General features: G+C 30.7%; 3 protein-coding genes and 1 non-coding gene across 4 annotated transcripts; 2 read left to right on the top strand and 2 right to left on the bottom strand.

Moving 5' to 3' along the window:
* Positions 1-4890: 4890 nt before the first annotated feature.
* Positions 4891-5391, bottom strand: LOC110601985. Its single transcript, XM_021739416.1, has one exon. The coding sequence runs from the start codon at positions 5389-5391 to the stop codon at positions 4891-4893; it is 501 nt and encodes a 166-aa protein (XP_021595108.1).
* Positions 5392-6911: 1520 nt separating this feature from the next.
* LOC110601395 (transmembrane protein 45B) lies at positions 6912-8081 on the bottom strand. The gene has a single exon (XM_021738512.2). The coding sequence runs from the start codon at positions 8061-8063 to the stop codon at positions 7122-7124; it is 942 nt and encodes a 313-aa protein (XP_021594204.1). The 5' UTR covers positions 8064-8081; the 3' UTR covers positions 6912-7121.
* A 3985-nt stretch (positions 8082-12066) lies between these two features.
* Positions 12067-12898, top strand: LOC110601442 (dirigent protein 19). The gene has a single exon (XM_021738573.2). It carries the CDS (start codon positions 12219-12221, stop codon positions 12807-12809), a length of 591 nt encoding a protein of 196 aa, XP_021594265.1. The 5' UTR covers positions 12067-12218; the 3' UTR covers positions 12810-12898.
* Positions 12899-14025: 1127 nt separating this feature from the next.
* Positions 14026-14098, top strand: TRNAA-AGC. The gene has a single exon. It is a non-coding gene; the product is annotated as a tRNA-Ala (tRNA).
* The last annotated feature ends 2355 nt before the right edge of the window (positions 14099-16453 follow it).

Genomic DNA, 16453 nt, shown 5'->3' with positions numbered 1-16453 from the left:
ATCCTCCCAACATTTGAATCCATGAAAGAAATTAAGAGATGAAAATTTAAAAAGAATAAATTTTAATTTTTTATTATTTTATTTATATGAAAGGATAATAAAAATATGAGAGGAAAGAAAATATTATAGGTTAAATTAATATTTTTACTTTTATAAATTTGAATTATACATAAGTCAAATTATAAATTAAATAGTACAATTGTTCCTTCATCTCTATATATTTTCTCACCAAATTTGTTAGATTATACCAAATGAAAATAATTAGTCTTAAGAAAAATCAAAGAAAAATATTGTTTTATTTGTTCTTCTCCATTTTAATTTTCTTTAAAAAATCAGTTTAATTTAATTTTAATTTTAAAAAATTGATGATAAAAACTCTCATTTCCCATTCTTTAAATATATATATACACACATTAATGATTTTTTTTATAGATATTATTTACCATCTATTTTTCTATTTCAATAATAAAATAATATAATAAATTAATAATTATATAATCATTTTAATAATAAAATAAATTTTATGGTATATGTTATTATTAGTAACAATTATAATTTTTTTTTATTAAAAATCAATAAATAGTAATAACAACCGACTTATCAGAATAATTAAATAAAACATTTATTATCTGTAAAATTATGCAAAAGCATGCACATCTTCTCTCAGTCATCAAAAAGTGAGAATGATCATATTCTTAAAATCATCGTTTAATTAGTTTTTGTGAGTTTTTTTGCATTGTGCGCAGGATATAGTCTATGAGTTCATTGTCGTTTCATTATTAATTAACTAAAATCGTTTAAAATTTTAAATTTATGGACTCATAATATTAAGAATTATTAAATGAAAATTACTCCAAAAATAATAAGTGGGTCTCTTTTAAGAGAAAAGATAATGTAACAGAACCCTAATATTTCATATTTCTATTATAATAATAAAAAATAATTTTATTTAAAAATTTAGTAACTTAATTATGTAAGGGTACTGTTTTATATTTTAAAATTCTTGAATTTTGAGTTTTACTTATCGAAAACTATGTGCTAAGAAGGCCGTAGACTTTTAGATTTGAAAATACACGAGGACTTGCGTACTGAAGTGAGTAAGAGAATACAAAATGACAATTATTTTTATTTTATTTAATGGCAAAAATGCAAACAAGGCTGCTTATTTTCTGGTTTTGCTGAAATAGGGCAAAAAGAAGTTTTGGTGGCCCTTAGTAACCCTGTGGTCATGTTGCCACTTTCCTTTCTCGGCTCATTCTTAAAAACCAAGAAGTCTAGAGGCTATGCTTTGATGCGATATGCTTTTAGGGTTCAAGGTTCATTGTGGTTCTATTTGTGCTAAGGAGAGACTTTGCATTTGACCACTTTTTTAGTTTTCGGTGAGTTAAAGGCTATATTTAGTGTGGTTGATTCTCCACCACTCTAGTTCTTTGGCTTGGCATAGTACTTCATTGGTTGTTTTTGCTTTTTTAACCTTTAGTCCAGTCTGGAGTGGGGTTTCTTGGTTGATTATCGGAAACTATTGATTAGGGTCAGGTCCTGTTTTTTATGGCGCGAGATGGGCAGCGGCTCGATTCAATGGGTTGATTATTGATCCGTGGTTAATTTCGTTGGGTCCCTTCATGTTTGATTTTGAAGAAGAGAAGTTCTAAAATAGAAAAAACGGTCAGGGATCAGGAATCCACCAGATAGCCCTCGGTGGAGACCTTCCGACGTTCAAATTAGATTAAAATTTTATCTAAGATTCGTTAACACACAGAGAAAATAAAAAAAAATGAAATAATAAAACATTTTTAGAAAATCTCCGGAAAACCTTTATTTTGAGGGTTTTTCGGTGAGTATATGAGAGAAATTAGTTTCTTTGAGCCTTAGTTCTTGAAAGAGGGAGAGAGAGTCTTTCTTTTTATTGGATTCTTCAGTAAGTGTATCAGAGAGAGAGAGAGTGTCACTCTCTTTTTAATGGTTCTTATTTCAATGAGAGTTAACCCCGTGGGAAGTTAATTATGTGATATTTATATCCCGATTTTCTGCTTCACATCCCATCAGATTAGATGGTGGCGTGATGCAATATGTCTGTCAAGCAGTTGGCAGTTAACTAATCGATGCAGAGTCGATTTTCTCATGCCTTTTTGGCAGGTGTGTCAGGCGGCTGAAATCCTTTTTGCCAGTGCAGTTAATACCTTAGAGAGGGTTTAAGAAGTAGACCATCGCGTAGGGTCGATATCTTGCCCTGATTTCACTAAATTTGTGTTTGGCTTATCTAACCTGTATACAGACAAGTTCCTTTCGATAATTGAAGTCAGTTATTCTGTGTTCAAATGCTTTGTTAGTGGTACAAATCTTGAAGTGGTCGATCTTATTGTTTTGGGCATTAGTAAAGCATAGGGAGTTAGAAGTCTAATCTCCATATTCTATTAGTTCGGTCTTTCCTCTACCCGATCAGACCAGATAGTCTGACTCATGAGATAAAAGGAGTCCTAGAAGAATTAGGTCCTCTCTCTCTTTGAGCCGAAAAGGTAGAGAATTGAGCTGAAAAGGTAGAGAATACACCAACTAGTTTATATCTAGCAGTATGTTTATATTAAGCCATGAGGCTTCCTATAATTATTAAATCTTTATCTTTGAATCTATATTGACTTAATATTAACAAGTATTTTTTCTAGTTTCATTAAGTTTTTATTGCTTTTCATTTTAAAAGTAATTTTATATAACTATTATTATTATAAAAAATGAATTAAAATAATAGTTGAAATTAATATTTATAATTTAGTTATTATTAATTATATGATTTTTATTGTAAATTATATATCAATAATAATACTATTAATCAAAATTTCATAAAAAAAAATTGGAAAAAAAATCCTAATACAATTGATTATCATACCATAGCAACACCTATGGTTAGTCCATAAGGAAATCATCTCACCAAGACAGAAAGTGGAAAGGAAAGTTAATAAATGACTATTTAAACTCTTTTAACCAATACCATTTAGATAAGACAAAATAAAAGAGATAAAAGAGAGGAAAATTGATAAAGGACTGTTTAGACTCCGTCGTAAATTTTAACTAATATCATTTAGGTAAGATAAAATAAGAGAAATTAAAGATATGATAAAAAATAAAAAATCTTATTGAAGATTTTTAAAATTAAAAAGTGTGTTTGTAATAGTAAGAGAGTCTATTTATAATATAAACAAAACTCTAATATGCAAAATTATGAAAATATCCAAAATATTCAAAAAAATAATTAAAACACAAAATTGACTTTTAAACGATGGAATTTTCACGTCGAATTTTGTGACAAGTTCTACGCCTCTCATCACACTTTTGAAAATCATGCGTTTCGAAATTCTTTTTTTGAAAATTTATTGTCGATCTCCATCGGACATCAGCAGTGAAAAATTAGATCCAATTTAAATCTGTTGTAAAGTCTAAAACTAGCGCTCCCCGTCAAAAGTTTTTCCTAATTTAAATATATTATTTTTTGAATGGAATGTTGGTTAGATTTTATTATCAAAAGTATGTGTTTTATTCAAAGGATTCAAAGGAAAAAGCTCAAAGTCCAAGTGCAACAAAAGTATGTGACAAGTTCTGCTGCTGCAAGATAGTCGCTAGGGGAGACTTTCAAGTTGCCGGTCTCCAAGAAGAAATCTCCCAACACCAGCAACCAAGCTCATCAAAGCTAAAGTATTTGAAGCAAAGGCATGGGAATCAAAGAGCACAACCAAAGGAGCCATTTATTCCAGTCGAAGGGGATGGTGACAAAGTTCATCAGTGGGCTTTTATAGCTTGAGGATCAATCGTCCAAACCAAAACATGGAAGCGGTACATGAATCAAGAGATGGCAACATCAGACTAAACCATGCAATCCTCTAAATCGTAAAAGAAGATGGAGAAAACAGATGAAGCATGTAGATGGCTCCAAAAAATAGAAGGCGAAAAGGAGCACCGCCTTCTCCTTGCAAGCACAGGAGCAAACTGCCATGGATGCACAAACCCTGCATGCAAAGCAAAAAACCACCAAAACAACTAAAGAAAAACTAAACAAATAACAGATTTGAATCAATCTTCTCCAATTTCCATCAGTCCGCCGTCAAATAACCAAATTAAAGAAAACTACCTGAAGGTAGGGAGGGAAACCTACCTGAAGACGGCAAAAAGGGGAGGTTGGTTCATATTAGAGAGAGAGATAATTGTGTCGTATAATCCATTCATTGATTAAAAAAGAAAAAGAAAATATAGATAAATGTATATGTACTGTGCAATTTTATTTACTAACATAAAATAAACATACATACAATGTAAATGAAATGATTTTTTTTTTTAATTCCATACGCAAAGCAACATACCACCAAGCAAATGAAATTATACACACAGGAAACTTCATCAACTTCAATTTCATCACATCACACTTTCTGCCTTTTGAATGGAGCAGATCCTGTTGATCCCATATGAACAGAAGCATCTTTGGATTCACCAAATCCTTTTAACTTTTGGGATTCAACATCAACACAAACTTCTTCTTCATATTCCATGTCTTCAAATCCCTTTGGCAGTGAAGAATATTCCACCCTTTAGCTCGATGTAATGCTTCTTCGCTGATACATTTAACCACATGGTAACCATCATCGTTGTACTGTGCACAGCTTTTAGGTATCAATATGGACCAAACTCCTTGAAAATTACAAGGCTAACGCATGAGAGTAGTTGCCAAAGAGACCAGGTGACAGGTCTTTGATTTATAATATAATATATCAATTTTGGATTCTTTTCAAAATGTCTCTCCAAAATATTTTGTGTTTAAATTAAAGTAAACACTTCGAAAAATTTTATAATTTTTCTACGTGGAATTGTTTACTTTTCATTCTCACAATTTATTTAAACAAGCTATCAAGCTATTTCTATAACAACAAGTGCAAGGACCTGAAGATGCAAATGGTATTGACCTTCAAGACCATTGTGATCTGTTGAGTGAAGATAGAAGAGAAAAAATTGATTTGCAAAAGCTACTGCTCCAAGAAGTTGTCTGATACCCAGTTGAGCTTTAGGCTTAAATCTATCGAGGATTATTGCAAAAGATGCATAAACAAAGAAAAAGATAGAAACTGATGAGTGCTCAAAGTTTCTGAGATGATTTGAGGGTGTAGCTCCATCAGGATCAAAAGGTTGGTGTTTTGCAGGACCAATGAAAAGGTCAATGGAAATGGAGATGGAGCTTCCTGCAATAATGAAGAAAAGCTCCAAGTACCTGAGTTTTGACGTGAGGAACCAAAGAGAAGATTTGAAAGAGTTAGGGTATAGAGAATAGAGCTTGATGTTATTAAAGAGATGGCATAAACCAAGTGTAAGGAAAACAATTCCAGGCAATACATGTCCTATTAGACTACCCATCTTATGTTCAAATTCCTACAGGCCTCAATCGGGCTTATATATGCAGATTCCTGAAAATGGACACACAAGTGTCTATTCAGTGGCGCAAATTCCTCTCCTCTTCTCTCCTCTCAGCTTTTTTCTCCTTTAATAAAAAAACTTAATTTACATTATGCTCAAAAAATCAAAAAAAAAAAAAAAAACAAAAAAACAATTCTTATTATCCACGAGGAATTTAGTAGTACAGGGAGATAAATAATGAATAGATCTTATGCTTGCTCCCATTGCTAAGGCCATAAATAACTTAGTTTTTTAATTTTAATTTTAATTTTTTGCTTTTCTATCATTTGAATGATTTTCTTTACTTTTTTTTATCAATTTAAAAAAAATCGATAGAATAAACAATGATTCAAGTGGGTATTGATTTCTGTTTTTAAGTTGTTGAGTATACTATTGAGAGCATGCGTGCAAAACTCAACCAAAAATTCATTGTTTTATTGTAACCATAATAATTAATATGTCCACGTTACTTGCTTTCCTAATATATATTACATAAAAATTACTTAGATTTAAATTGCTTTCTTATTTTATAAAATTATTATTCTTTATTAATAAAAAAAAAACTGAACTGTTAGTTTCTTTTCTTCTAAAAAAACTATCTTTTTCGTGCTTCACCTAATAAATTATCTTCAAAATCATTTCAGAGTTGCTGCAAAAATGAGAAAAAGAAAAAAAAAACACACTAAGCATAGAGAAACAGAAAGAAACCAATTAACCCATTTACACAATTGTATATGCCAAAACAAATTATATTATTATTCATTGAATCACAAATCGTCATATATAAACTAATTATCTAATAATTTGAAGGGAGGACAAAATAATCCCCAAGCTCTAAACAACAGGAATCAGTAAATTACATAAAGCTTCAGAAATTTGTTATAAATTTTTTAATATCTAAAATCTTATATTTTTTAATTTATCAATGTATTTAAACGGAAAAACCTAAAATATGTTTTTAGAATATGCCATTATATTTCTATTTTTATAGATATATATAATTAATGTGTTTCTCAGCCAGACAAAATCAAGAATGGTGTATAAGAGCATAAAATAATTATGAATTATATATGGTGGGACAGTAAAAATTCTCTTTGTTTGGAATTTTTTTTTTAAATAGAAATAAAAATTGAAAAATTAGAATATGAGACCTCTCAAATTTAACGGGCTAAAGTCATTGACGGGATACCGCTTATGGTTATGCCAAATCATTTGACTATAAAGGCAATACAGTCAACAAGAAAAGCTTTCAAGCATATTCTCACTGCTCGGCTACCACTTTCTATCTGGTTTCTAGTCCAAGAAGGCTAATGTAAGGAAAAGATACAGGAAGATCCTTATAAGTAAAGAAAGAGGTTACGCCATCAAATTAAACTTGTGAATGCTTGCTTGAAAATTATTTAAAAATAAAAATATTGAAGTCAATAATTTTATTTAAAATTGTGTCATATAATCCGTTTATTGAAAAGAAAATATATAAATAAATGTAAATGTACTGTGCAATTTTATTTACTAACACAAAATATACATAAATCACACAAGGTAAATTAAATTATTATTTTTTTCCATGTATACATAAACCATACAAGTTAAATTAAATTATTATTTTTTTCATTATTATCACCAAGCAAATGAAATTATACACACTAGCTAGCAAACTTCATTATCAACTTCAATTCCATCACATCACATCACATCTTCTGCCTTTCCATATTGAATGGAGCATATCCTGTTGATCCTTTGGACTCTCCAAATAACTTCTGGGATTCAACATCATCACACAATTTTTCTTCATCTTCCATGTCTTTAAATCCCTTTGGTAGTGAAGAATACTCCACCCTTTTGCCAAATCTTTCAAACATACCCAGATAGAGAAAAATTGAAAAAACTGAAATCAGAGTTAGGTACCAGCTGAACTCAATGTTTACTAATGATTTAGCTCGATGTAATGCTTCTTCGCTGCTACATCTAACCACATGGTGACCATCATCGTTGTACAGTGCACAACCTTTAGGTATCAATTCAGGCGTCCACAGCATGTAGCCCATCACTATGAACCAAACTCCTTGAAAAACAATGCTAACAGATCTCACAAAGCTGATTAAAAAACTTCTAGGATACCCAATTCCCATAAGGGTAGTTGCTAAAGAGACAAGCACAAGGACTTGGAGATGCAAATGGTATTGGCCTTCAAGACCCTTGTGATCTGTCGAGTGAAGATAAAAGAGAAAAAATTGATTCCCAAATGCTACTGCTGCAAGGAGTTGTGTGATACCCAATTGAGCTTTAGGCTTAAATCTGTCGAGAATTATTGCAAAAGATGCATAAACTAAGAAAAAGGTAGAAATTAAGGAGTGCTCAAAGTTTCTGAGGTGATTTGAGGGTATGGTTCCATCAGAATCAAGAGGTTGGTGTTTGGCAGGACCAATAAAAAGCTCCATGGAAATGGAGATGGAGCTTCCTATAATTATGAAGAAAAGCTCCAAGTGCCTTATTTTTGTGGTGGGGAACCAAGGAGAAGATATGTAAGAGTTTGGGTGTAGAGAATAGAGTTTGATGTGATTAATGAGATGCCATAAACCAAGTGCAAGGAAAGCCATTCCAGGCAACACATGTCCCATTAGATTTCCCATGTTTGTAATTTGTTTGTTCAAATTCCTCAATGAGGCTTTTATAGAGTATGCAGATTCCTGAATGTGTCCATTCATTGGCGCAAATTCCTTTCCTCTCCTTAACTTTTCCTTTTTTTTTTTAAATAAAAACCTAATTATTCTAAAATCTAAATTTACATAATGCTTACAACTCTATAAAAAAACAATTCTCATTATCCACGGGGAATTTAGCAGTACAAAGAGATTTTTTTTTTTTATACAAGTATTAATTTTATACAAACAATTCTCATTAAAGTATTAATTTTAAATTAATTGAAAATCAAATATATTTATCATTTTTCATTATTAAATTCATTTTACAATATTTTCATATTGACATTTAAAATTATAATTTTTAAAATTTAATATAATTATAAATAAATTAAACGGTTTATAAACTATTTAAAATTAATTTTAATAAAAATTCGATTTAGTATAACTCTTTCCGATCAAATTTAAAAAGAATAAATCAAACTTTAAAAAATTTTAATACACCAAATTTAATCACTTCAAAATTCGAATAAGCTCCCTTTAATACTAAAATACACATCAAAAGTTTGTTGTTATATGGATGAACTAAGCACAATCAAATGGGATTTTGACCATAACACACATCCAGACCTAGCCAGTCGTTTCCATGATGAGTAGATCTTATGCTTGCTCTCGTGGCTAGGCCCATAGACAACCTAGATTTTCCCCCCTTTTCTATCACTTGAATGATTTCCCCCCCTTTTTTTTTTTTTATCAATTTAAAAAAGAAATGGATAGAATAAACAATGATCCAAGCGGGTATTGATTTCTGTTTTTAAGTTGTTGAGTGTATTATTGAGAGTATGCGTGCAAAACTCATAACAAAAAAATTCATTGTTTTCTTGTAACCGTAATAATTAATATGTCCATGTTACTTGCTTAAGAAAATAAATATATTTAATTATTAGGGTTGATATATAAAATGAATAATAATAATAATATATATCAATTTATTATATTAATAAAATAAATATAAAAATATTAATTTATTATATAATATGTATAATAATTAAAAACAAAATTTTAAAATATAACATGATAACATGTATAATTTTTATCATATAATATTTACTGTATTGTAATTTCGGTGTAAAAATGTTAATTAATAAATTATAAAAGAATAATATTACTTAAAAAAATAAAATTAAATAGCCACTAGCTAATTTAAAACAACTCTAATTTAAAAGTAAAATTATAATATGACATTTAAAAATAAAGATTTAGTTTCCTAGCAATTTCGTAAACTGGTATTTGCTCTTCCTTGGAAGAAACTTCCTCCATCCATGCTTCTTTCTAAAGCTTTTCAAAAATAATTAAACAATTGATCAATGCAAAGATTAATTGTATATTTAAATTAAAGGAAGGAAAATAAAATAATAAAGAAGGTAAAGTCTAAGTTATTGGATTTTCACATAATAATATATTATTTAAATTTCTTATTAAAAATATATATTTTAAATTTAAAAAAAAATAATTCTTTACTCGACTTTCATTTATTTAATAAAAAAATATTTTCTCATTATTTTCTAATATTTGAGCATTAAAAAAAAATCTGCAGAATTCTTTATTAGATCGGGAAGGCAGTTCAAAGTAGGTTCATCCTTTCAACAAAATCTGCACGTTATATGGTAAAAAAAACAGAAAAAATCTGCACGTTTATTTAATAATACTATAAAAATATTGAAGAGTTGTCGACACGTCCCTTCATCTAATGTAAGGTTACCGTTGATTACAACAACAAACTTAAAACAGTTTTTTTCAAAAAAAAAAAAAACATCATATGGTTTTTCAAGTCTATAAGTAGAAAGTAGAATTCATTTTGTACAGACATAATTTAAAATTTTCCTTTCTTCGTTTTGATCATTTTTGCGTTATTTTTTTCTAGCATTTTCTACTGAATTTTTAAAATATAAGAAATTAAAAAGTAGAATTTTAATTTTTTAATTAGATATTATATCCTACAATAAAATTTATATTCAACCTTTTACATCAGAAAGGAAAATTCCTATCTTAATGATAGTTTCTTCAAAACATCTTATCTAATAAATTTTTTTATTATATCTATTCACTTCAGTATTTTTCTAAATTTCTACGACACGTTAAATTCAATTATTTGGTAATTGTCAGTTTTTAAAAAACAAAGAATTTGCCCCTTACCGTGAGAAATAAATGCAGTTAAGCCAGAATTAATTGTTTTCTCAAAAATAAAAATGTGGTCCTGGGTGATTCGGTGAATGAAGTTGTTTAAGTATTGAAGTTGGCTGGGTATGGCTAGGGGTGAGCATTCGGTCGGTTCGGTTTAAAATCGAACCGAATCAAAAAAATCGAAAATCGAATTGTAGTATTTTACATAAACCGAACCGAACCGAATAAGAGGAATAACCGAATTGAATTAAACCGATTTAGTTCGGTTCGGTTCGATCGGTTCAATCGGTCGAACCGATTGAGAACAACCAAGTTGCTTACGGCGCGGAGAGCCGATGGACTGGAGAGCCACGACCGACGCCGGCGATTGCGTGGAGGCCGCGAAAAGGCTCTTCTTGCATGCAACACATCAGAAAGCAAATAAAATGTCAACTACACAAAGAAGCAAGTATTGGGAGAGAGAATTTGGGTTAGAAGCTAGAGAAATTGAAAAAACCTTGGGAGAAAACTACTCAACAACACAAAGAAGCAACGGGAGAGAGGATTTGGGTTAGAAGCTAGAGAAATTGAAAAAAACCTTAGGAGAAAACTACAAATCCACTAGTGACAGAGACTTTCTGAGCGCGACACTGAGATGAGGAGGAGTCGGCGTTGCTAACCAAGTCGCGACTCGCGCATCCGCAACGTAGTGAAGATCGATGACCCAAGTTAGCCGCGATGGTTAATCGGTCGGGGAGGAGAGTGGAGAGAGAGACTAGAGATGTCGGGAGGGGAGGAGAGTGGAGAGAGAGACTAGAGATCGATGACCCGAGGCCGAGTTAGCCGCGATGGTTAATCAGTCGATGTCGGGAGGAGAGTGGAGGTCGGACGGTGGACAGTGGACCTGCTGGAAGTGGTGGAGCTCAATGCTCAGAGAAGAGGCACAGATGTGTGATGTGAGGCGGCGTGGAATGGATAACGCGAACTCTCAGCTTTTAGATTTAGGGCAAATATAAGGGTACACTTCAAAACGACGTAGTATAGGTGATTTCGGTTCGGTTCGGTCTAATCGAAACTTTTGAATTTAAAACCGAACCGAACCGAAATCACCGATTTTTTAGAAAATTAAATTCGAACCGAACCGAATTAAAAATAAAACCGAACCAAAATTTTAATTCGATTCGATTCGATCGATTATTTCGGTTTAAACCGAATAGTGCTCACCCCTAGGTATGGCAGTGGAGCTGAGAGATTCAATAGGGTATGCATGCAATGCACGAAGTGTTATGGGCTGGACTCATTGCCACCGTTGCCAGTTGTTTCTTAATATATGGGTCCTTTAATTTCTTATTTGGGCTTGGTTAGTCGGGGCACCTCCATTTTGTATTCAGGCCTTGTATGCAGCTCCCTTATCATCACTCGGAAGAAGTTTAATAAAAAAAAAAGCTTCATTGATTGATTAAGAGGGATTAAGGTTAGATCCATAAGCAAGTATGACTATAATCAATAATTAATCTTTTAAATAAATTTGGTTACCAAGTTAGGCCACCAAAACCAAAATGGAGCATCTCTGGATTTTGATAATCAATCACAAGTTCAATGTGGCTTTAATTAAAAATAATATTAGGGAAATAAAGTTAAATAAAATCAATTCATGAGTAAGTCGCCACTAACTGAATGTCGTTTAATTTATTGATTATCAATTAAAATTTCGTTTTGCCAAAAAACTCTAATTGCTCCTAAAAAAGTCATACTTAACAAGTTAGTCTTGGGGAAGCGCCCACCCACTACTCAAGAGAAATTATATATATATATTATTTTTCTATCAGCATCATTACAATTGGCGGTTTGGATAAAAAATAATAATATATATATATAAAAAAAAAAGCTTAGGTCCTTGAAGTTTAGTACAACCACCACCGGACTTTTCTTTCTCCGATCTATATATGTACACAGTAGCAGCAGAGGCTGAGATTGGCAAGCATGGCTAGCGCTGTCCTTCTTCCCATTATAGCTTTCCATCTTGCCATCTTCACCCTCTTTTCTTCCTGCCCCACAAGTATAGTCGCCGAAGTAGATAACGATTTTGGAACAACCATAAACCATAATCTCTATCGGCTAAAGAAGGAAAAGCTTACCCATTTCCGCTTCTACTGGCATGACATATACAGCGGCCCTAACCCCACCGTCGTTCCCATCGTGAAATCACCCAATAAAAACTCCGTCGCCGGTTTCGGTTTCGTAAGCATGATGGACGACCCATTGACCTTGGAGCCACAACTGAGCTCCAAAGTCGTGGGAAGATCTCAAGGCCTTTATGCAGCTGCTTCGCAGGAAGAGGCTGGACTCTTGATGGTGATGAATTTTGTACTCCTTGAAGGGAAATATAATGGTAGCACCATAACCATACTGGGAAGGAACCGTGTTGTTTCCAAGGTGAGAGAGATGCCGGTGATCGGCGGTAGTGGGCTGTTCCGGTATGCCAGAGGGTATGTTGAGGCTTCTACTTATAGCTTCAATCAAACATCTGGAGATGCCGTTGTTGAGTATAATGTTTACGTGTTGCATTACTAGTTGATGCATTTTATTTTACTTTTTCTTGCGTTTTCGTGTGTAATAATTTCATTCATATTTAATGGATGGAGATTTATATCTCAAGAGCATACAGAGGCCAATGCAAATATCTAAACGATTATTTTATTATTATTATTTTTTATATTTAGTTGGTAAATTTTTTTATTATTTTTTTAAAACATACAATAATTTAGCTTGTTAATTGTTAATACATATTCTGTCTACTTTTATTTCTTTGAAAATTTATCTAAAATTTTATGCGACTTTTTAAAAATTAAGGGTATTAATCTCTTTTCATCAATATGTTATCTATATTTTTACTAAATACAATAATTGCTTTTAGAATTTACTAAATTTACTAAAATTTTCCATTTTTTTTTTTTAATCAAGAAAAACTTTATTTATTTTGTAGAATAATAATCCAAGAGACAATCAGAAATGTCAATCCAAATCTTGAATCTACCATGATGAATAGACTCTCTAGCTAATAAATGGGCGGCTCTATTTTCTGAACGCCGTACCCAACAAACATGAATGTTACCCTGAGACCGCATAACATCTTTGCAATCAGAAACAACTAATCCAAACTCTGAAAAGTCATCCAGAGGAGAGCGAATAGCTAAGGTTAAAACTTTCCATTTTACTATTATTAAATTAATGAAAGGATAATTTTTGAGGTTATAGTAATTATATGACTTAAAGGGTAATTGTAATTAAATTAAGGTTTATTTTGCTACAAATTAGATTATTTAATTGTTTTCTTCATCACTAGTCAAAATCCTTAGATGAAGATAAAAGTGAATGAGGGGAGTATTTTCTAAAATTTTGTTAACTATAAAATAATATACTATATTTTGGTTTGTCGGCATACACTTTTTCCATTTTTCTTGATTCCCAAACAAAGGGAAACTTGGTATCCCTTGGCTAAAATAGAAATCCATGGTTTTTTTTCTCCAAAAAAATAGAAAACGATGTTAATATAAAAAAACTTATGCATCGTTATATTTTCATCGATGTTAAAAAAGTGAAAATTTTCAATTTCTTTACTTTCTTGGACTTTCGATTCGCATCAATAATTTTTTCTTTCCTTTAATTTCAAAAATTTATTTTCTACCCATCAAGTTTTTTATTTTCTTTTTAATTTTAGGTCTTTTACGTTGATGAAACCAAAATTTTTATAATTCTAGATTTTCAATAGAGTTTTATTCTATTGTGAGGGGATGTAGCTCAGATGGTAGAGCGCTCGCTTAGCATGCGAGAGGTACGGGGATCGATACCCCGCATCTCCAAGCCATGTTTTTGTATTTCATTTTCAATTTTGTTAATTTTTTTTCCTATAATTTGGCCTCTTTTTTCCCCAACCATAAGACAAATTACCAATGAAGGACTACATGCCGCCGTCAACAGATCCATGCCATTCTACGGATACCAGTGACAGCCCGTTACCTCACAGCTCACCCAGAAAAGGACTGTACGGCTCACATGAGATTTATCCTTAGGATCCGTTTGTTTTAGCGATAGAAAAATATTTTCATATATTTTACTGTTTGAAATAAAATTAGTAAATAAAAAATGTTTTTTAATTAAATAAACAATTAAATTATTTTAAATAATTTTTACTTTTCAAAAAATAAATCATTTTTTATATTTTATAAATCTTATTAATATTTTTATATATAAATGTATTAATATATTTTATTTTTAAATTAAAATTAAATAATAAAAAATAAATTATCTTTGTAAAAAATAGTATTCCTCAAATAAAATGAGCACCCCTAGTAATATTATCACTTTGCTTTTGAGTGGCCTCCGCCATTGAGGTTTTTATATTCATTGATATTAAAACTAGAGGCTATAGCAAAGCTCATGTATGATGGAACAGGCGGCTTAGTGATTGATTTCTGATTTTTATAGAGCATGGCCAAAACCCAGCCTTCGTTTTCACGCACTACCGCCGAGGAGGGAGCCTCCGACCGGATTTATATTTTAAATATTAAAGTACTTACTATTTTTAATTGAAAAATAAAATAAATGGCTCAGAACAAAAACATCTCCTTCCAACCCCAAGCAACAATCAAACCAAAATGAAAAACCTGATGTCGTCTTCATCTTCTGTACTCTTCTTCTTTAGTCGTTGTCTTCTTCATTTTTAGTCGTCTCCTTCTTTAGTCTTGGTCTTCTTTTTCTTCAACTTTCGTCTTTGGCCTTATTCTACTTCAGTTTTGTTTTCTTCTTCTATTTATTTAAAACGCAAACGCATATTTTACTAATTGAGGTTTAGTCAGTTTCTGACTTGGGCTTGTCTTTCTCCTCAGGAGAAGCTGAAGGAGAATGAGAGCCCTCTGCTTACTTCTCAGATTTGAGATGCTTTGTTCCTACTCATTATCTTGCTATGCATTTCATCAAACGCATTGTAGACATATACAGGGGGGGGAAAATCTCTTATTAGAACATCAAATAGAGGGAAAAAATGCCTGGAATAGAAAGGAGGAGAAGTTCTATTTCTTATATATATACATATATATAACTAATTCGGCAAACAGCCAAATGGACATGTTTCTTACACCATTCTCGAACCCATAACTCTTAATATGCGTGATGATGCCATCATAAAATCTGTCAGAATTTTATTATATGTTTATTTTTTATAATTAATTTTGACAGTAATAAAATTTATTTTATTTTTTAATAAAAAATCATTTATTGTCAATCCATTTAGTTAATAATCATCCTTATACTAATTTGCAAAATTTAATCCTAATCAATAAAATAAAAAATTATTTATAAACTGAATCAATTTTACATTTATTATATTTCATTTTCATTAAAAATATTAATTTTAAGAATTTTTAAAATCCCAGTTAATTTAAATAGTTTTTATTAAAAATGTCATATTAGAGGTAGTCATTACTAATCAACCATCATACTGAATTAGTTTATGAAAATGTCTCCCATTGTCAAATATTTCCATTTCATTTAAAAATTATATTTATAAAGTATATAATATTAATATATAGTAAAGTTAAGATTAATTCTAAAATTGAGTTGGGTGGTTTTCAGGAATTGATAGGTGGTTGGAGCTTTTGCTTGAATCTGAGTTGTGGGAAGAAAGCATTTCTCAACCCTAACGATTAGATCTAAATCTAATTGAAACTTTTTCTTCAAATGTCGAATTCCATTCAAACATTCCATCTTCATCCTCTTTGTCTTATCTCCTCATCTCTCAACACCTCAATTGCTCTATGGTCGACAATCAACGTGCGTGTTACCTGCCTAACATTCAGCTACCTCATGCCAAATGGATTTTTCGAAATGATCTCAGTGATATTTCGAAATTAATGAAATAATCTTTATAATTTTAAATTTTAAATTAAATTACTTTCTTTTATCATTAATTTCTCTTACATTTTATGATAATTATAATAATATAGAGACTTTTTAATTAAATTTTTAAAATTACAGTTTAATAACATAAAAATTAATTAATTAGTTTTGCCTACTATAAAAATTAAATAATAATTTAATTATGAGATTTGCATTCATATTAGATAGAATGATATATTACTTTTTATTCTTTTTATAAAAAAAATCTCATGCCTTTAATTTCTATAATAATTTTATTATTTTTTTTTTTTGAAATAGGG

Source organism: Manihot esculenta, chromosome 15, assembly GCF_001659605.2.
Source record: "Manihot esculenta cultivar AM560-2 chromosome 15, M.esculenta_v8, whole genome shotgun sequence".
In the NCBI taxonomy this organism is placed as follows: domain Eukaryota; kingdom Viridiplantae; phylum Streptophyta; class Magnoliopsida; order Malpighiales; family Euphorbiaceae; genus Manihot; species Manihot esculenta.
Note: the sequence above shows the minus strand (reverse complement) of the source record. Positions and strands in the feature narration are given on the sequence as shown.

Bases quoted from the DNA above. Each gene is read 5' to 3' on its own strand.
- LOC110601985 (XM_021739416.1), bottom strand. From the start codon at position 5,391: ATGGGTAGTCTAATAGGACATGTATTGCCTGGAATTGTTTTCCTTACA.
- LOC110601395 (XM_021738512.2), bottom strand. From the start codon at position 8,063: ATGGGAAATCTAATGGGACATGTGTTGCCTGGAATGGCTTTCCTTGCA.
- LOC110601442 (XM_021738573.2), top strand. From the start codon at position 12,219: ATGGCTAGCGCTGTCCTTCTTCCCATTATAGCTTTCCATCTTGCCATC.